The 20,028-nt window shown below is 45.9% G+C and overlaps 1 protein-coding gene across 11 annotated transcripts in view; it reads left to right on the top strand.

Annotated features, from left to right (window-relative positions):
• LOC121177835 (CLIP-associating protein 1-B-like) overlaps positions 1 to 10,325 on the top strand; it is a 32,082-nt gene extending 21,757 nt beyond the window's left edge. For 4 of the 11 annotated variants that reach the window (XM_041032200.1, XM_041032195.1, XM_041032196.1 and 1 more), the window contains 14 exons: positions 227 to 229; positions 464 to 627; positions 726 to 948; positions 1,144 to 1,239; positions 2,056 to 2,208; positions 2,455 to 2,561; positions 4,475 to 4,622; positions 4,850 to 5,087; positions 5,199 to 5,252; positions 5,468 to 5,670; positions 5,775 to 5,903; positions 6,013 to 6,219; positions 6,361 to 6,477; positions 6,825 to 10,325. In XM_041032200.1, coding sequence (XP_040888134.1) covers positions 227 to 229; positions 464 to 627; positions 726 to 948; positions 1,144 to 1,239; positions 2,056 to 2,208; positions 2,455 to 2,561; positions 4,475 to 4,622; positions 4,850 to 5,087; positions 5,199 to 5,252; positions 5,468 to 5,670; positions 5,775 to 5,903; positions 6,013 to 6,219; positions 6,361 to 6,477; positions 6,825 to 6,908 — 1,926 coding nt within the window. In that variant the 3' untranslated portion in view covers positions 6,909 to 10,325. Of the gene's footprint in view, positions 1 to 226; positions 230 to 463; positions 628 to 725; positions 949 to 1,143; positions 1,240 to 2,055; positions 2,209 to 2,454; positions 2,562 to 3,167; positions 3,291 to 4,474; positions 4,623 to 4,849; positions 5,088 to 5,198; positions 5,253 to 5,467; positions 5,671 to 5,774; positions 5,904 to 6,012; positions 6,220 to 6,360; positions 6,478 to 6,824 lie in introns of all 11 variants that reach the window. The other 7 variants (XM_041032203.1, XM_041032201.1, XM_041032204.1 and 4 more) reach the window with 5 other exon arrangements.
• Positions 10,326 to 20,028: the final 9,703 nt, after the last annotated feature.

The raw sequence follows: 20,028 nt of genomic DNA, 5'->3' as shown, positions 1-20,028 counted from the left end.
CCACAGCCTGCACGACTAACATCAGGCAGCAGCCAGATGTTTGCAGACATCATGGCCAAACAGGTCCATGATTAATATGACGTCTCCTTCACTGGGAGAAGAGTGACAGCAGGTCATACATGTCTGGATTTACTGCTCACGTGTCAGAACTAACTGCAGGACGCACTAACACTGTGTTTTCTTTGTTGCATGCCTCCTGGCTGCTGCGGACTCTAACAAACACCAGAGAGTAAGTGTTTGCTCACCTTCTGATCAGACCGGCACTTCACTGTCCTGTCAGACAAACAGCTCTGTGTGTTTAAACGTCTGAGACAAACTCAGTGGAGAACATGTCTTTGTCTTGTTTCCTTTTTCTTGTCTTTTCTTTCCTTTCTCCTCTCCTTCCTTCTGTCCTTCTGTCCTGCTCCACCTGTCTGACGTCTGTCCTCCCCTGTCCTACCCACCGTCCCTTTCTCCGTATCAGGTCTTCAGCATGTTCCTGGAGACGCTGGTGGACTTCATCATTCTGCACAGGGACGACCTGCAGGACTGGCTCTTCGTCCTGCTCACCCAGCTGCTGAAGAAGATGGGGGCTGACCTCCTGGGCTCCGTCCAGGCCAAAGTCCAGAAGGCCCTTGATGTCACCAGGTTGGCATCAGTGAAAAAATCTTTCCGCTGAAACATTAATATGGTTTTAAAAACTTTTCCAGTGCTGCGTCTCTTTGTCTTTGTCCGTCTTCTTGCAGAGAGTCTTTCCCGTATGAGCAGCAGTTCAACATCCTGATGCGTTTCATCGTGGATCAGACGCAGACGCCCAACCTGAAGGTGAAGGTGGCCATCCTGCGCTACATCGAAGCCCTGGCCCGCCAGATGGATCCGGCTGACTTTGTCAACTCCAGTGAGACGCGTCTCGCTGTCTCACGCATCATCACCTGGACCACAGAGCCCAAGAGCTCTGACGTCCGCAAGGTAGGAGTCACGGGACGGGGTCAAGTTTCAGTGTCACCTCTGTCTTCCCTCAGAACACAGCTTCCTTTTTTGTCTTTTAAATTTTGTTGTTGTGTCCCTTTGTTTGTAGCTTTACTTGTTTTTTGTTTCATTTTTTCTTTTCACGTCTCGATGTTTTTTTTTCCATTCGCCGTTTCTCGTCCACCAAAATCCCAGACCCTTCATAACTGGGCAGGGGAGGATTTCTCAGGCCGACCCAGCACCGTGGCCTCTCTGCCTGGGGAGGGCAACCTGGAGGAGAGGTGCAAGCAGGTAGACTCTCCCTCAAACAGCATGACCGGGGTCTGTAACGTGCTCTAACCCAGCCTGAGCCGTCAGAAACAGCCGGGGAGCAGCTGACGGAGAATAACCGGACAGTGGGCGAGTCGTGTGACAGCTTCTCGACACTAACGGCTCTGAAACTGTTTGATTTCAGCAGTGTTCAGAATCATGTTGAACACGGTCAGCGTTTGAGTGTCCTCAGCTTTGACTGATCCAGTCTGTGCATGAGTGGCTGGGGCTGCTGTCTGTGCAGCTTAACGCTGAGACTAACTGTTCCAGCCCCAACTGTTTTTCTGTAAACCTACGTTTGTATTATCCTGAAGAATCTCCATCTTTTGCTTAACTTACTTTTCATTTTTCACTTGGATGGATGTGCTGCATGTTCACTGCAACAAATGTGCTTCTTAACATGTCATTTGCTCTCATAGTTACGAGTTCAAGTTGAGATTCTGGGGTCAGAAAATGTCACTTGTTCTCTGTTTGAGTGTTTTTAATCCTGTGCAGAGTTCATACGTCTGTGCTCCATCATGTCCAGTAAAAAGCTCTGGATTTAAGTTGTATCTCTGAGGTTTTGGGCATTGAGATGTGTTTCCTGAACATTTGAAGAAGTAGACAAGGATTTTGCTAAACTGACAAATGGCAGCAAACATAAACTCCGTCTGGAAAGAGGCTGCATTAGAATCAAGAAAGGACTGGTTGATTTTTTTTAGCCCACAGGAGAGGCCAAACTTTTCACAGGGCACAGCAGGAAGTTGTAGTGATAAATCAAGTGAAATTTGGTGTGTGTGTGTGTGTGTGTGTCCGCAGGCGGCCCAGGTGGTGTTGATCGCCCTGTTCGAGCTGAACACACCTGAGTTCACCATGCTGCTGGGAGCTCTGCCCAAAACCTTCCAGGACGGGACCACCAAGCTGCTGCACAACCACCTGAGGAACGCCAGCGCCAACAGCGGCGTCGTCATGGTAACACACACACACACAGACACAGGAAAGGACTGGGAGTGTGTCAAACTACGAAACTACAAAAAAATGTAGAATAAAATCAGCTTCCTGTCTCATCAAACTAAAGATAATGTTCAGTTGGAGGAACAGTTCCTTTCACTCACGTTGAAGAATGAATGCCACTGTGTAATCCTGGAGTAGGAATCCAGTAATGTTTCAGAGGTGTGTGCGTGTATAAAGCCAGTTGTGCGTTTGGTCGATCTGCAGGCGTCTCCCAGTAACTCAGCAGGTCGGACGCCTCCACGACAGCCCAGCAGCCGCAGCAGCCCGCTCACCTCGCCCACCAACTGCTCCCATGGAGGGCTTTCTCCCAGGTACGCTGCCACGGCACGCCGCTGATCTGATACTAACAGCTGCTGTTTGGTACTCATCCCCGTCACAGTCACAGCTCCACAGTCAGACTTTTGTTTTCAGACTGGATCAGTCAAATGTTTTTTCAGACGTTGGGTTTCAGCTGATTAATCACAGTGTATGAAACATCCATTACAGATTTCCTCACTGAATGTCTTATTTTGTCTGATCCACAGCTCACACCTCAGTAATGTTTAATTTTAGACAAGGATCATCAAACTCTAACCTTCAGAGTAACAGCTCCTCTCAGTAGCTGCAGGTAAAGAGCGTATGTCTCTGCCTTCAGACGCAGCCTGAGTATAAACTTACTCTTGTCTGGAGCAGACGAAGCTTCACGCCTTTGTAAAATACCGTCAGTGATTTTCTGCTTGTGTCTGAGCAGCACGCTGACGCCAGATGTTACAGCTGCTCCAGAGGTTTACCAGTATGATACTGGTGCCAGAGATCCACCCACCTGTACTAACCCTGACTGAGAACTCTCACGTCTCTATCTTTTCTCTGGGCTGCTCTCCTCCTTCTCTTCTGCCTCTCTTCCCCCCGCCCCCCTCGTCCTCCCCGGCTGGTGGCAGTCGGGTGTGGGGCTGGAGTGCAGATGGGCTCTCCAAATTCCCTCCTCCACCCTTCCCCTCCCCTCTTCCTCCACCCACTGCCCACTCCTCCCTCAAGGCCCTGCGGCGAGCTTACTCACCCAGGTAACCCCACCCCCCTTTTCCTCCTCCTGCTCCTCCTCCTCTCTCCTCGGGGTTTCACAGTAGGGCTGGGTTCTGACCTAAAATCCACATCTTGACCTTTGTGACTGAAAATCAAATAATATTTTTATGAATTCAGTTGTGCACAGGATTCTCTGTCCAGAGTGGGCCTGCTATCATCTCTTTCATGTTTAAAATCCTTGATTATGAGTAAAAATCAGCTTTAAGACGTACGACATAAAAAGAAAAAGCAAAGAAAAAGAAATTCAATTTGCTGCTGATTCTCACAAAACTGGAGTTTGTCTCCACTTTCTGGACAAAATACTGTGAAACCTTAAACCTCTGACTCACTAACAGTCTCACCTGTTGTCTCTTCTGCTTTGCTGCAACAATTTGTGCCTCCATCTGCTCAAATTGTCGTTCACTGTCCATGTGTTTGCTTCCTGTTTTTCACCAAACTGAAAGTCCTCAGGTGAGAACATGCGTGAAACGTGTCTCTGTGCTTCACTCACCTGTTTGCCTCTACCTGTGTCGGTCTGTCAACATGCACGGCTCTGCACGTGCACTGTGCCGTGCTGGACTGTAACACATCGTGGTGCACAGCAAACATGGACTGCAGGTCCAAACTCTGACTGTCCGGTGCTGCCTGTTTTCCTAGTCATGGACAGAATCTGGACGGTTCCAGTTTGACTTTTCTTTATTGATGAAAAACTTCAGGAATAAAACTATGAAAGAGAAGTTTGGTGAAGTTCCTTGCAGCTTTTATTTTCTTAAAATTTTGGACAAAGCGCTCACAATAAGGATTGTGTTTGGTCCATGTCTAGGAAAGTGTCCTCATTATTCACAAAACCAGTGCTAATCCACGACCATCGAATGACTGACCATATCTGAGGTGATCCTGGATCAGCACGTCTGTTTGAAAAGGGTTCTAAGGAAGCACAGGGACCTCGTTAGGTTAGGTTCCATGGAGATCTCCATCCACAGCTAAAAGAACTGTAGCTCCACAAGTATCCCTGGAGGAAGGTTCCTTCAAAGAACCAGAGATCTCTGATTTCAAGCAGCAAAGTCACATAACTGTTCCCCTCACAGAGGATCCTCTGATGATGAAACCTTTTTAGAACCGGCTCTCATGTGATTACATTTTCTAATAAATCTGTTTGCCCCCCCCCCTCCCTCCCTCGCTGCAGTATGCTGGAGTACGACAGTGAAAACCTGAACTCAGAGGAGATCTACAGCTCGCTGCGCGGCGTCACCGAGGCCATTCAGAACTTCAGCTTCCGCAGCCAAGAAGACCTGATGGAGCCACTGAGGCGGGAAGGCAAGAGGGACGGCGCGGTGAGGAGCCTGATTCAGCTTAGTTTATGAGCACAGACGTGAAAAAAATGTAACTACAGGAAACAAAGACATCAGAAGTGAATATTTATAAAGCTGTTCAGTGTGGAGTAGATTTGCACTGGGGACATGGAGGTGCCAGACAGGCGTAGCTTTAGCTTTTGTAAAATGATTGAATGCATGAATTTTGGCCGTTTGGAGGTGACTTCGCTCTCATGGTTGTTCTTCAGCCTGGAGTCGGGGCGTCCTCTGACCCTGACCCTCGGCTCGGTGGTGATGTGGTGGAGGGCGGACGCACTGCCCTGGACAACAAGACGTCGCTGCTGAACACTCCCTCGCCACGATCCTTCGCCGGGCCACGGTTCCGCGACTACAATCCGTACAACTACACCGACGGCATAAGCACACTGGACAAAGCCGCCCTGAAGGATGCGCTGTACGAGGGCGCTGTGGAGCAGCTACGAGATGGTGAGACTTCGTTCTCTTTGCTCCGGATAGAAGATAAAAAAGTTGTGTTTTGTGTTGATGCATTTAGTTTGTCACGTTGTGTTTTAAACTGTTTCCTGTTGTCCTTTGCAGGCCGACGACAAGAATCTGTTGAAAACAAGATCCTGAACCCAAAAAGCTTCCCTGGTACAGACTTCATCTCTGCATCTGTTCATGTTTTGCTTGATTTAGATCTGAGCCGTCACAGCTCTCTGAGGAGTTAGTACTGTGACCAAAGTAACACACCATTTATTTAATCTGAATTATTAGCATAGGACGTGAAGTGGCAGATTTATGGTGTCGTCCATCTTTGTGAAGCCACTTCAAAGTCGGTGTGGTTGATGTGTTCCCTCCGCCCGCAGCAGGCCCCGCCGAGCAGCTGGAGCTGGTCGGGGAGCTGCTGAAGGAGCTGTCTCAGGGCCAGGCAGGAGAGCGGGGCCCCGAGGAGCAACGGGGGACCCTTCTGGAGCTGCTGAAGGTGGCCAGAGAGGACAGCCTGGTGGTTTGGGAGGAACACTTCAAGACCATGCTGCTGCTGCTGCTGGAGACGCTGGGAGACAAAGATGTAAGGACTTTCAGACTCTGTCTTCCATCCTCTCAGTGCTTTTTGATGATCGTAATTGTAGAAAACTTCCTGTGAGCCACTTTGACCTGACTCCTCTCTCTCAGCACACGATCCGGGCTCTGGCCCTGCGAGTCTTGAAGGAGATCCTGAGGAACCAGCCGGCCCGCTTCAAGAACTACGCCGAGCTCACCATCATGAAGACGCTGGAGGCGCACAAAGACTCGCACAAGGAGGTTTGAGCCATTTGGGTTATTTTCAGTCTGACTGGGACAAATGACACATGTTCCTAATTTTGGATTTGGAATATTTTGTTGACCGACATCATGTTCTCTTCCTCTGAAGGTGGTGCGGGCGGCGGAGGAGGCAGCCTCCACGCTGGCAGGCTCCATCCACCCGGAGCAGTGCATCAAGGTCCTCTGTCCCATCGTGCAGACAGCAGACTACCCCATCAACCTGGCCGCTATTAAGATGCAGACGAGGGCCATTGAACGCATCACCAAGGAGCCATTGCACCAGCTGCTGCCTGACATCATACCTGGACTCCTGCAGGTGGGAGCGGTCACAACTTTCCTGCTGCTTCAGAAGCTGTGTACAGAATACACAGTAAAAGAGCACAGCAGTGGTGTAGCAGTGCAGCTATAAAAAGTGTTGCTGCAGTTGTGTTTCACTGATCGTTGTTTGCTGTTGCAGGGCTACGACAACACAGAGAGCAGTGTGAGGAAGGCCAGCGTCTTCTGCCTGGTGGCCATCTACTCTGTGATTGGTGAGGAGCTGAAGCCTTACCTGGCTCAGCTGACCGGCAGCAAGGTAAACACACGTCCTCCCTGTTTCTCCTTAACCAGATTTCCATCAGCATCAGTGGAAAGAGGTGCAGCTGGAGTCAGTGCCAGCTCTGAGCTTATTACTACAGTTTGACTGTTCACACTTCAGTATGCCCTCCTGCTCTGAGAGTCCGTTTCACGCCATCAGTAGTGAGTTAAGTTTTATTTATTCACACAGGTATCAGCTGTAGCTGGAGTTAGTAAAGTGAAGCTCATAAACTTTTGAACGTTTGAAATCCACAGCCCGACAGTGAGTATTTCTGGGAGGGTCTCATCGTAGCCTCAGACTCCTCTAACCCCCCCCCCCCTCCCCCTGCTGTTTGCCTCCAACAGATGAAGCTGCTCAACCTGTACATCAAGAGGGCCCAGACCTCCACCAGCAACAGCAGCAGCTCCTCCGACATCTCGTCCTACTAACTCCCACAGCACACGCTTAGCTTTCAGAAACCATCTCATTCCACCAGCTGATCTGATCTTTAGGACCAGGCCCTGCACCTGAACCTCCACACTACCGTTAGTCATGAGCCTTAAGACTTCATCTTCCATCCAGGGGTGATGGAACCGATGTGATTGAAGAAACCGTATTTCAGAGGCTGTGTGCCTGAAACCATCATCTCCTCTTCCTACTCGCTCCTCGTGTCACCATCACTTTGACTTTTCCTCTGTCGAGTGAATTAAAGGTGATCTTTGGAGCTGAAGTTGTCCCAGCATCGAGATGATCTCGGTAAACTTTTGAAGGACGTGAGGTGAGTTTGCAATCGTGGAAGAAGAGGAGAATGTTTGCGGTGTAACTTCCTTCCTGTCAGTGCAGGAGGAAACCTGTGGCTATCAGTGTTTTTATTCATTTTAGTACCTTTTAATTCATTTCTTTGAACAGTTTATTTGCTTTGACACATCAAACCTTATCATATATTGAATGTAAAGAGCTTTGAATGACCGTGGATCTCACCTGTGTTTCTCCTTCCTGAACTACTGCCTCACTGTACCTGGTGGATCAATCTTAAATGAAGTGGAATACGTTCCAGTTCTTAACGTGTGCATTTGTTGAATTTTGAGCAGTATTGAGTTTTTGAAGAAAGTGGCACAACAGTCTTTTAAAGGCTGAATTTAAGGGTCCATCTGAAGATGAATACGTTAGAAATGATGAGCTGTGATTTAGAAATGTGGCCGACACCTCACGGAGTACAGCAGAAGAAGAGGGGACTGAGTCAGCTGTGTAGAATGTGAAATCCAAGTTTATCTGAGTTTATATGAAATGATCATTTGGCTGGCCAATGATTTAGATTTAAAAAAACACAAAAACAAAAAAAAGCAGCAGAAGGAATCAGTATTATTATAAAGCCAGAACATCACGATCTGCAAAATAAGGACTCAGTCCAATCCTTGTAAAACTTATCAGCTGAATTTTCATTTAAAAATCTACCATAAATCGTTTGCTTTCTAAAACCTTTTTTTACCGTGTTTTCCTGAAACGATGCTTCTGATCTCACGCACGTATCCTTTGCCTGTAGCTGAACGATAAATCACGTATATATTCAAATTATCGTTTGAAATTTTCATCAGTGACTTACATTAATTAACAGTGTGATTCTCTTTGTTAGAAAATTGAGGAAAAATGAACAATAACTGTTTCACAAAGCTGAAACTGATCAGTTACATAAACCTGATTTGTCATCTATATTTCTATATTTGAAATCATACGGGGGATTTTTTTAATGGCTGTGAAGAGAACAGAACAGAACAGAATGAAAGAAAGCAGTGATGTTCTCACCTTTGTTTCTGAGGGATGTGAGTCTACAGACCCAGTTCTGAGTAAACTGGGAGTTTATTGGATTTTTTTTTAGTCTGCTGTCAAGTCGAGACTACTGTGATTTATTGAGTTTCATTCCAAAATATCTTAATATATATGTTATATTACACTTAAGACTGAATCTAAAGGTCAGGATGAAGGTCTAAATGTCTCAGTATTTAAATTTATGATTTTTTTTCCACAGTAATCTAATGATCGATTTTGCTGACAAACTGTTGTCAGTGTTTTTTTTTTATTTTGAAGAGATGAAACTCTTCTGTATCATTTGTTCCTAAATTGAATGTAAGTCACTTAAAGACTTTGACTTTAAAATGTGAAATGTTTTAGCAAAAGACAAACCTAAATACCTAAATCTGACGGAGAGACTGACAATCTAAAAGCAAGCGACAGTGTGAACTGATGAACTGTAAAGTGCCAGCGTTGCGGAGCCTCCAGCTGAAAATGAGAGAGTGAAAGAGAGAGTTTTATCTTCGAACATTAGCAATAAACTCTGAGAAACCCAGCTCGGATTTTCACGTCGAAGCACTGTAAATTTCCATTGTGTTGCTCCTCTGAGATGCGTCCGCTGGTCAGTGTACAGAAGTGTCATGTTTTTTTAAAGTGCACCTAAAACAAAATGTTACTGCTGCTTATTATAATACTAACAAACGCGCCTAATAACTCCAGTGTACGTACTGTATCTCAGCAGAAAGGTAGAGTTACCATGATGGAAAACAAACTTACTGACTGAACACTGAAATCAGACTGACTGGTTGAACTTTCCTGGTGCTAAACTCCACCCGTCTGGGACACTAGGCAAGTCCAAACAAACACTCCAGAGGTGGTTTAAGACAAGGATTAGTTTGACATTTTGGGAAATGCAACGGTTTGTTGAAATGCCAAGAACGAGATAAGACTGATAGCACTCATCTTCGTACCACAGCCAGTAATTACATTTTTGTATTTATTTTTATTGAAAGTAAATCTGAGGCATGGGGAAAAAACTAAACCCTGCCATACTCTCAGTATAATGTCTGAGAAATCACCCAAAACATAACCCCAGGAACATCTGCATTTCTCATCTCAGTCTTTTGTGTGAGTTGGACAGACCAGACTGCCTGTGTCCAGCCTGTGTCCAGCCTTCGTCCTCCAGCTTAACGTTTAGAGTGGAGTCAGTCTTCTCATCTGGTTCTTGGCAAAAAAACAAAGTGAATAAACCGATTTCCCACAATGTCAGAATATAACGGGCCGTGTGAGCCCAGGAAGTGAAGGATGCTGTTACTGAACATTTCCAGGCCTTACTTTATCTCTTCAAACACATTCACTCGGACTGTTAAATGTACTGTTCAGTGCCCGTTGTCGCTTCTCTTGTGAGAAGTCGGCAACTTGATCAACATTAAACTCTGGACTGAATGTTGCCTCCAGAGGCCGGTGAAGTCCTCCGCAGCATGTCGTCCAGTACCAGTGATCCAGTGTTAGCCTGCTGCAGTTTAGGCCACTGAAAGTCATTTCCCTTTACTTTTTTGTACAGTGTGACTTAAAACTACAGCTTCTGAACTACGTGTGCATGCGAACTTCACAGGACCCGTAGGATATTTCTGCCTGGGTTGCTGTCAAATGTAGTTAGTTTGACAAACGCAGTTGAGCAAAAACTCCAGATTTAAAAATGTGCTTTTGATTTCCTGAATGTGTGCCTTTGGGTGAAGATCTCTGGCAATATACCTGGTTGTCCTTTACAATACTAACCTGTACTAACACTACAATACACTGCTTCTTAAGGTGGACTTTAATGTGAGAATAAAACATTGCAATGAGGAGATGCAGTGCTGTAAATAAGCTTCAAGCCAGCAGTGAAATGGCAATATTTTCCACTGAAACCACTTACAATGCATGGCTCCTGTTTTTTAGGTTATTAGTTTTATTTCATGCTATCCAATATTTATATTCGGTTTTCTTCTCCTGTGTATGACTGTATATATTTACATGTTTGGTTCTTTCACCTGTGATAGACTTTGCAGAACTTGAAATAAACTATCAGACTTCTATCTTCTCATCTCTTTTCTTCCTCTGACTGAACTTCAACACTGAGGATTTTGACATTGTTGTATTGGTACTTTCACTTAGGTAAAACAGGTGAATACATCTTCCAGCACTGTGTTTTTAACTGTGGAGCTTCCCGTGCACTTTGGTTGGTACTTGCATGAAAAAGCACAGGTGTCCCCTGTTAGTGTCATTACGAGCTCTGGGTTTCACTTTGGCCAGGTTTTCTCAAATGAAGGTTTAGTGCCTTGATCTTTGGGTTTATCGTCAGATTCTGCGTCTTCTTTTCTATGACCACACTGTGTTTTGAGTTTTTCCGTGTTGTAAAGTCTGTTGATGTGAGATTTTCAGTCTGAAACAGTCGGAAACCAGTGTGGATTCACAAAGGGATTTAAGCCACCACCAGATGGCGCCATCAGCACTGGAATAACCAGGTCTGTCACTGATTTATTCAAACAACTGTACATAGTTATTGTTTACACGTCAGTTTGACCTTATTTGTTTATTACAGGTTCAGGTCCTTGGGCAGATGAGTTTAGTTTTGATGTTTCTGTGTCAGGATTCATGTGGTCTGTTGCTCTGCTCCTGATTGTTCTCTCTGGATGAGGATCTCACAGCAGTGCATCCTCTGCTCAAAGACACTTAAGCCTGAGAGATCGAACCTGTGGCTTTTTTCTGTTACAGGCCGAGGCCATCCTGGATTCCACAAACCAGGAGTGAGTCAGATCCACAGATGGAGACAGACAGACAGGAACAGCTCAGCTCAGGGTTTCAGGCTTTTCAGCTCAGGATGTCGACTCAGAACATCTGCTGGCAGGTACACATGATCCTAAATGCTCAGCTGTGACCCCACAGGCAAATGTTCTGTAACAGCAGACGGGTGTTTTTGTCAGAGAACCAAACGGAAAAAAATCCAAAATACTAGAAATATTGGCTTTTGATTCTGTGGATCTCATGTGACAAAGCTTCCATAAATTAAATCAATCAAATCACAATCATGTCTGTGAAATATAAAACTGAGCAGTAATGTACAGAATAAAAGACATGAGAATAAATTAATAACCAAAGTCTGTAAAAATAATTAAGAAAATAAAAACAATGAACTGATAAAAATAAATAAAATTATAGAAATCAGCCCAGCACTTATTTTGTTTTGGGAATATGAACATAGTGTAGGACTTGTTTTAAATTTTGTGAGCCACTGGTTTCATCTTTAACAGTTTGTTTTATTTCATAAATTTATCATAATATAAAATCTGAATCTGAGAATTAACTAGTAACTATATAGTGGGGTAGAAGTAAAAAAAATGGAAATAAAAATGTCTCATATTGTATTTAATTACAGTAAATGTACTTTCATCACTGACACTGTAAGACAATGTCCTCATATTTCAGAGACTAACCAGGCTCCTGACAGAATCATTCAGTCAGATTCAGATCAGACTGTGGACTGGAGCCGCCCCGTGTCTCTTCAGCTCGGTCACACAAACCCTGTTTAAAGCTGCAGAGCTGAGTTAAACCTGTGAGGATGATCTCTGTGGTCAGGTGTCCCCGCTGATCTGATCAGACCATATTGGTGATTACAGATGATCAGGTTGCAGGGCCACACTGTTTGGTTTACAAGCTTCTCTCCAACACGTATAAATCTTTAAACATCCCGTGGATCACTGGCTCCTAATGGGGCGTTTCATTCCTAGATCAAAGCGGGGCGTGGGGACGGAGTCCTCCCCGCCGTCAGACCTTGAAACGGCTTCGTTAGCATCTCTCAGGCCTGCTTGTTTCATCAGTATGCACATGCTGTTGAAAATTAATTTCATTAAAGGCCCTCTATTTGCAGCCCCACCCCACCCCTCCCTCCACCTCCACCCGCCCAGCTCCTCCTGTTTAAAAGCCCTCATAGTGTATGATTAGTGCACATTTCCCCAACCTGGCTGGGAGTGGCGGCTGGGTCGGGAGGTCGTGCAAATGAAAGAGAACAACTTCATTGTGAGATGACTGGCCCATAAATCATCGGCCGTTTTCTATAAATCACGGCAGATGGCAGGGAGCGAGCCGAGGCTCATGGGAGCTCGTTGCGGCCCCTGTGCATGATGGGAAGGGCCGGGCTTATCTGCAGCAGAGGCTGGCAGAAGCGCGGGGTCAGTTCCAGTTTGCGGAAGCGGGAGACGTGAGGTGTGGTGGAGGCGGGCCAGAGGCCGGGCCGGCACACTCCCCTTCCCCCGCCCTCGCAGCTCAGACCTGTGCTCACCTGATGAGATGCAGACCCCGGAGGTCCACGTGCAGCACCTCTCCACGCTGCCCTCCATTTAACAGGTCTAATCTGCCTGTTTAATATGGAGACAACTTCATCCCCCCTCGTCCCCGAGCTGCACTGGGGCCTGTCAGGTTGACACTAAATGTCTGCCCAGGAGGGGAGATCTGCCAGGCCGACTCACACCTTCATTATTCATCATGATTATTTAACAGAACAGGATTCACCCACACTGCAGCCCGTCCCTGTTCACTGTGTGTGTGTGTCCTGTTTTCACATGTTGCCAAAGTTTGTAGTGCGGCTTTAAGTCTTTCACTCTGAGTAATTCTTCCAAAATCCAAATATTTCTGAACAGGATAAATATGTGTGGTGTGTGTGTGTTTCTATTCTTTATTAAAAACTCCTCCTTTCTTCTGAGCTGCAGTAAAACTGAACCTGAGATGATCAGAAAACTCAGTAACTCAGACTCAGAACAGAAATCCTGTTATTTGCTTTTCCTGTGCAGCTTCTCAGAGGAGTTGTTTAATCTGCAGGATCTCACGTCGGTGTGTGTCTGAGTTGTCGTACGGTCAAGTTGTTCCAGTCTTTCCAGTAGAGGGAGCTTCAGAGCCACTGAGGCACAGGCTGAGCTTCTACCTGTTGAGCAGCAGCTTGATGTGGAGGAGGGACAGGTGTGCAGGTGTCTGCTGGAGTTATAGGGAAGGGACATGCAGGTACAGGCCTTTTAAAGCTGCTCGCTGGCTGTTTATTATTGTTGAGCTGCTCTTACTTCAACTCAGTGTTGTTACTACATTTCCCAGAAACCACCTGTCAGTTAAACTGTCTGGGCAGGACAGTGAAGCTGCAGCAGATGATTCTAAAACTCAGGATTTACATGAAATGACAGACACAGAAGTCTGTCATTTCCCTCTTACTGTACATCTGGTCTAAACTGGCTCTTGTGATAATTGAGGACGTTGTGTGTTTTTTCTGTTTGTGTGTTTGCAGAGTTTGTTTTTTCTGAAAACCAGTGTTTTCACAATGAAAGCAGAGGAGCTGTTTGTTTCTCCCTCTGCAGTTTGAGAGCACAGCGGTTTCCTCTGAGCTTAAACAAAGAGCACGTGAAGCAGCCGGACCTGAAATCGTCTGAGAGAGAGGATCTGAAAACAGCTCACACTTTGTGTGTGTGTGTCTGTCTTTAGCATGAACGCAGATGTGATGAACGGAGGTTTTTCATCAAACCGTGTGTGAGGCAGAGGCTCTCGGTCTGCATCGGACTCCACTGTAACACTTCTGTGGCTTCTCAGGTTTTGTACTGAGTCACAGCGACAGTAGCTCTTCCCTCTTTGATCCATGTTTTCCAGCTGAAGAGGAGCGATCTGAGCTCCTGCTGGTCACTGCACACGTCAGAGAAGCAGTAAAGTCAAACAGAAATGCTCTATTCTACATGTCTTTTGTTTAATTTCACCCATTTGCCCACAAATGTAGCCTGACATGTTCAGTATCTTTGAAAACTTTGGGATCTTTGAGAATTTAAAATGAAGATGTGCGAGTTTGATCAGCGTTTGGCAGCACGCCTGCTCTGAAAATGAAACGACAAACGGAAAGAGCAAGACGTGACGACGAGTAAAGAGTCACGTGGCAGAGTCCAACCTGTAACACAGCATCGCTCCTCTGGGACTCTGCCGCTTGTTCATACATGTGTGTCACTGTGTGAAACCTCTCTGTGTTGTTTGGGTTTGAAGTTCTGTGCTGTGATTCAGGGGAGACGGGGAATTCTCCACATTCATGTATTCCTCTGGTACGCTGCACTTAAAAGCAGCACAGCCCCATTAGCTGCTGCCCTCTTTTTTTCTCCTCTGCTCTTTATTTTCTTTTCCCCTGCTGCTGGATCTTTTCCATCCAGCTGGCTCCCAACCAGAAGCTCCCGCTCCCCTCGAGACCCGTTCAAACACTTTAAAAAAATCTTAGAGGGGGGAAATGGACAACCGAGGCAGAAGTCTTTGGCTGGCCTAATGAACATCACTCAGCTCTGATGGTTCCTGGGTCAGGTCTGAGAGGGGTTTTCTGACAGATGCTGGGCTGTGTAGGGACAATCAGATGCTGCAGGTTTTATTCTGATATCAGAATCCAGGAAAACAGGCTTCACAAGCTGATGGAGTTTTCCAAATGCACTTAGAAAAGTGTTAGAATAAAAAAGAAAAAGTTTTGACAGAAAAATGTGTCAAAATGTTTAAAGTTCCATGACAAATGTGCAGGAGTTAATGAAAGGAGTTTCAGCAGATGGTGGAGAGGAGAGAGGAGCTGAAAAATATGAGGAGAAATTAGCAAAAATGTCGACATCAGAGTTTTTTTATTGGCTCTGAGAGTCTGACAGTGAAACCTGAGCTGTCTGTCTGACGCCTCTGTCAGTGACGGCTGTGTCATAGCATGGCGTGAGGATCTGCGGGGGGCCAAGGGCACAGGGAGCTTTTCAAGGTGGACTCAGCCTCTAACAAGCCGGCGCTGGGCCTCTGTCAAACCCCCACCCTACATCTCTGCAGCCGGCATTAATGCAAATTATGGTCTGATAATTTAATAACTTTGCAGGCTTGATCTGTCCTTTTTATTACAATTATCATCAGGCAGGGGGTTGCGTTCCATCATCGGAAAATAAACACCATCGATCATCCTTGCAATGATTAGCCGCTGACAGTCCGAGCTACGCTTTGCATAAATGGGCTCTAATGTGGAGCTGGAGAGGCGAGCGGGGGCCTCTCAGATGTTGCTGCTAACTTTCAGGTTGTGGTTATTAACCGCGCTGATAATCGCAGCAAGGCTTCCTTTATGTTCTGAGGAGGCTGCGTGGTTCGCAGCCAGCGAGGAGAGCCGTTTCTTAAAGGATTACGTCAGGGGAGGCTGACTCCAGCTCCAAGCTCGGAGCCAAGACATGCAGCCGGGGCCTGTTAAGTCTTTCCAGAAAAAGGCTGGAAGGTGCCAGAGCCATACACAGAGCTGGCACCGGCCGCTGCCTCAGCATCAGGGCCTCCCTCTTAATTGCAGTGGAAAATGATGCTGCATTTCCCGCCTGTTGAACCAGCTTGTAAAGAAAACAACCCCCCCCAAAGAGAAAAGCTTGATTTATAAACTGAGAGTCTTAAATACAAGGAGGAATAATCAGGCTTTGGAGGCTTTTTGGCACGATGTGAGCTGATTTTCACCACGGGGAGAAAAACATTAACAAACTTAAATCAGCGTTGCATCAGGTGGTGAATGTTTGATGCCGTCTCTGTTCTCTTTGTGTGCTCCTTGGCAAAGCCCTCCAGCACAAAAAAGACTCTGTGAACAAGGTGTGTCAGCTCTCTCCACTCTGATTACTCCTCTGACAAGTCTTAGGAGAAAAATCAGGTATTTATGATTCATAGTTAAAATTTACACACAGTTCATATCTGTTTTCACAGGCTATGAAATAATAGTGTTCGCTCCCTGGTAAAGCTTTGCCTTTGCCAGTGATGGCGAAGTAAAAACTGAGACACAAACACTCGGCGAGCAGTAACACACAGAGCTGCTTTGTTCTCTGCCTTTTTGCTTTTTTGGCTTTGAAACTTGGAGAAGAGACGAACTCCCCTCTAGGAGAACGTGTTTTCTCTGTCCGACCACAAAGGGATACCATCCTCAAAAAACACCTTGCTTGTGAGGATTTTGAAAAAACCCACACCACCGTTACACTGTCGAGCTCCTGCGCCAAATCAAAGATGGCTGCACCTCAGGTTCATGTTCAGCTGTTCCTGAGTGAGGGTTACACGGTGCTGTGGAGCTTTGTACGTTCTACATGGAACGTTTGTGTTAGCAGCTTCTCATTTCCCACATGAGGAACACCGGAGTGTTTGCTGCCTCTGGTGTGTAACATCCGTGTTAGAGCAGTTAACCTGGCAGCTGTGGGACGTCTGAAATCACAGAGTCAGGCTTCATACACTTCAGCTCATATTTTGAATTAGTCCTGATGCAGCTTTTTATCGAAGCTGTGACTTTTTGTTTGGTTCGGCTGAAATGACAGAGCCCTGCTGTCTCCTTTGTCATATTGTGCGTGCACCTCTGGTGGCTGAGTGTCTCTGTCTGTCAGGACGATGTAGGTCTCAGTGTCTTTTAACTCTGACCACAATCTTTTCCAAACCTTGGCCGAGTTGTGTTTGTTGCTGTGAATCCTGGTTTGTGCCTCAGTCTATCTGTCTCCAGGTATTCTGTGATGTGAAGGATTGGACCTCCCTGTTTTTAATGTGCGGGTCAAAAAACAGCAGCAGAGGAAAAGGAGAGGTCGTCCACACCCTGAAATTTCCCCCTGCAGTGTTCATAAGAGCAGCGCTTCGACCTGTGAATGTCCACGTGAACAAAAACACAGGCTACATTCTGTTCTGTATACAGACGATGCATATGTATCATGTGACCGCCTAATTATAGGTGGAGCTGTCATTTTCTGTCTGTGTGTATCCAGCCTATGTTTTGCTCACACAGATGAATTCTGGACATGTGAGAAGCTTCCTGTGCTGAGAGCTGAGAGCTGAGAGATGGGTCTGTATGTATCTGTATTTATATCAGAGCTTGTATCGAAAAAGGAGACGGAAACAGGAAACAGTTTATTAACAGTTCAGAAACAAATCTGCTGATTAAAGCAAAGATTGTGTTCAATCTTGAAATGAACTTTGAGTTCACAGGGAAATAGTCTGGGTCATTGTTGCCTTTGTGAGACACGGACAGGAAATGAGAGGAGACAGAGGAGGAGACAGAGGACACGGATGCCAGATTTATTCACCTTAAAAAACTGTGACTTTATAGATAATTTTGAGACGATAAATGGATCTTTCCCAGTCTCTCAGTGTTTCTATGCGTTCAGATCACTCCAGCTGTCAGCAGACACCTGCTGGATGACACCTGGACTGTCCCGGCATACGTTTAGTGCTATGAGTCCTCTGAGAAGGAGGACTGGGTGATGGGGAGGAGAGGGCAGAGCGATGGGAGGTTTTAATGAGGACCTCCATCCTCAAAACCTCCAGAGATCGGAGACCTGAAGGGCCCCGGCGTGCAGCGCGGCGGCTGCGCTGACCTCCCTCAGCTGCTGCCGGGATCCGTGACTCCCCGAAACCCCAGCACCCCCTTCAGCTGCAGAGTAACCCCACCTCCCTCCTCTTCCTCCCCCCTCTGATTCCAGAAATGTGACTAAAAAGTTGAGTGATGCAGTTCAGTGAAACTTTGCACCATGTCTACTGTTTGTCACGTGATAGTTTTATTATTTAGGTGGAGTTTGCTCAGGTGTCATGGACCTTGAGATGAGGTTGAGTTGAAATGTTTCAGAGGTCCAGAGTGAACTTTGGACCAGAAATCCTCACAGCTCTGAGAAGAGAAGGTGTGGACGTCTGCAGTTTGATGACGCCTGATCAAACGGAGCTGATTTGACCCTTTCTGAGGTGCCTTACAACGTTTGCTGCTCATTTTCAGACGAGATCCTTGTGTGAACAGAAGCAGTTCTTTGTTTGAAGCATACTGAGCCCTTCATCTAACTTTATATAGCACAAGAAGTCTGTGAAAATTCTACATCGTTCTAAATTATGTTAAATCACAACAAATACTCTCTAACTCTAAAATCCTGGTTTAACGTCTGAGATTATACACTGAGAAAAACCTCTTTCTGTTTCCTGTTTTACTAAATTATACAAACATTTTACTCAAGTGCTCAGAGTAAATCTGGGCTCAAGATATCCAGTTAAAAATATGAACAGTACGTCCTCAGGGTCTAAAGGTCAGAGGTTTGATTCCCTAAGTGTTCTTGAGCAGGACACTAAAGCTCTGGAACATCAGCTGCCTGCCTGAAATGTAAATGAATATGTCCTCACTGAGGTGTGTGTGTGTGCGTGCGTGCGTGCATGTGTGTGTGTGATGACATGTAAATGGTGGTGGAGACTCTGTTTGCATGACATATCACAGATAATAACCGACACAATTGTTTTTTAGAGCCTCTGTGTTGTTATTTTTTGCCGTGATGAGCCGTTAATATCACAGAGTCCCTCAGACAGATGGCACGTTGTTGGAAAACAGATGTTATTTTGCATAGCAACATATCATGAATATGCATTTTGTATTAGTTCGTGACACTGAAGGCCTCGCTGATGGTTGGCCAACTTTCCCCTCCTCAACAGCAGCGAACAAAACCCTCAGCTGGAACAGCTGCAGAGTTTTCCTGTCTTCACCTTCAGGATTCTTTTCTTTGTCTTTTCTGGACAAATGATGTTACGTGATGTGAAATGAGCAGGACGTTCATTTCTCTGTGAAACGTATGAAACAGTGGAATTAGCTTTCACTTCCTCTGGTAAAATGTTTCGGGTCAGAGCTTAATGTCTTGTGAAAGGACCGTACCAGTGTTTTTGTCCTTTAAGACTTCTTATTGCAGTGTTGACCTCAGTTACTGAGGATGAACATTATTCAGAGGGCCTTAGTTAATATTAAGCAGGCGTTGACACGGGGGCCACAGCGCTCACCTTGGCAGCGAGGTGGCCCTATTGAAATGAGCGGAGCTGCACCTTAATAATACATTTATCCCACCGGGGCCACACATGCAAAAAAACTGTGTGTGTCTCTGGAACTGCGAGGTGCTTCGGATCATACAGATCCTAACGTGGTACAGACGCTGTTATAGCTCAGTGCCCTGAGAAAATGCTGTTTTACAGGTTTTATGGTCAAAAGTATGTGGACGCCCGAACATTTCGACCTTATGCGATGGTTGAGCATGTGACCATGAAATGTGCTGCTGTAACAGCCCGCGCTCCCCTGGCTTCCTCTGGCTCTCCACCAGCTGTTGGAACTACTTCCTACACTTTCTCAATCACCTCTTTCATCAGATGCTGGCAGCCTTTGGCCTGCTTGTAAAGTTTCAAAATGTTTTCTGAAATGATCTGCCAACTAAATATGAGTGTTGTGTTTTTGTGTATAGTGCTTGTTGCTGTGCTTGTTGGTTGGGTCAGATACTTGTGTTTGTTTATTTACTCATGTGTATCTGGTTGTTAGTGGTGAGGCCTGATGAGTTTATTCTTCCCTTTGTCTCTTTGATCCACATCTCAACAGATACTGGACAGATCTAAGTCCAGATCTGAGTCCAGTAGGTGGGACCGTTCTTGTATATGTCCAAGCACAGAGTCTTTGGTTGTTTCTGTATCTGCAGTTTACTTTTGTGTGAACAGTTTCTTTCTGTGCTCTTGTTCTGGGCTGTTTCTCTGACGTGGCATCATCTGGAGGCAGATACAAACAGACAGACTCCTCAGCTGCCGCTTTGACCACCAGCTTCTGAAATTGGTTCATGAATTAATATCATCTTCCAGCTTCATGAGGCTGAGGCTGAACTCTGGGGGGAATTTCCATATTAGTCTAATAGAAATGAATGAGGCATCAGTGACTGCGGAGCACTATCCATCATCTGCTCTGACACTGGATTCAGCCTTGTTAGACTGTCA

This window comes from Toxotes jaculatrix, chromosome 24, assembly GCF_017976425.1.
Source record: "Toxotes jaculatrix isolate fToxJac2 chromosome 24, fToxJac2.pri, whole genome shotgun sequence".
Taxonomy (NCBI): domain Eukaryota; kingdom Metazoa; phylum Chordata; class Actinopteri; family Toxotidae; genus Toxotes; species Toxotes jaculatrix.
The sequence above is the reverse complement of the archived record's forward strand: the minus strand, read 5'-3'. Positions and strand labels throughout refer to the sequence as shown.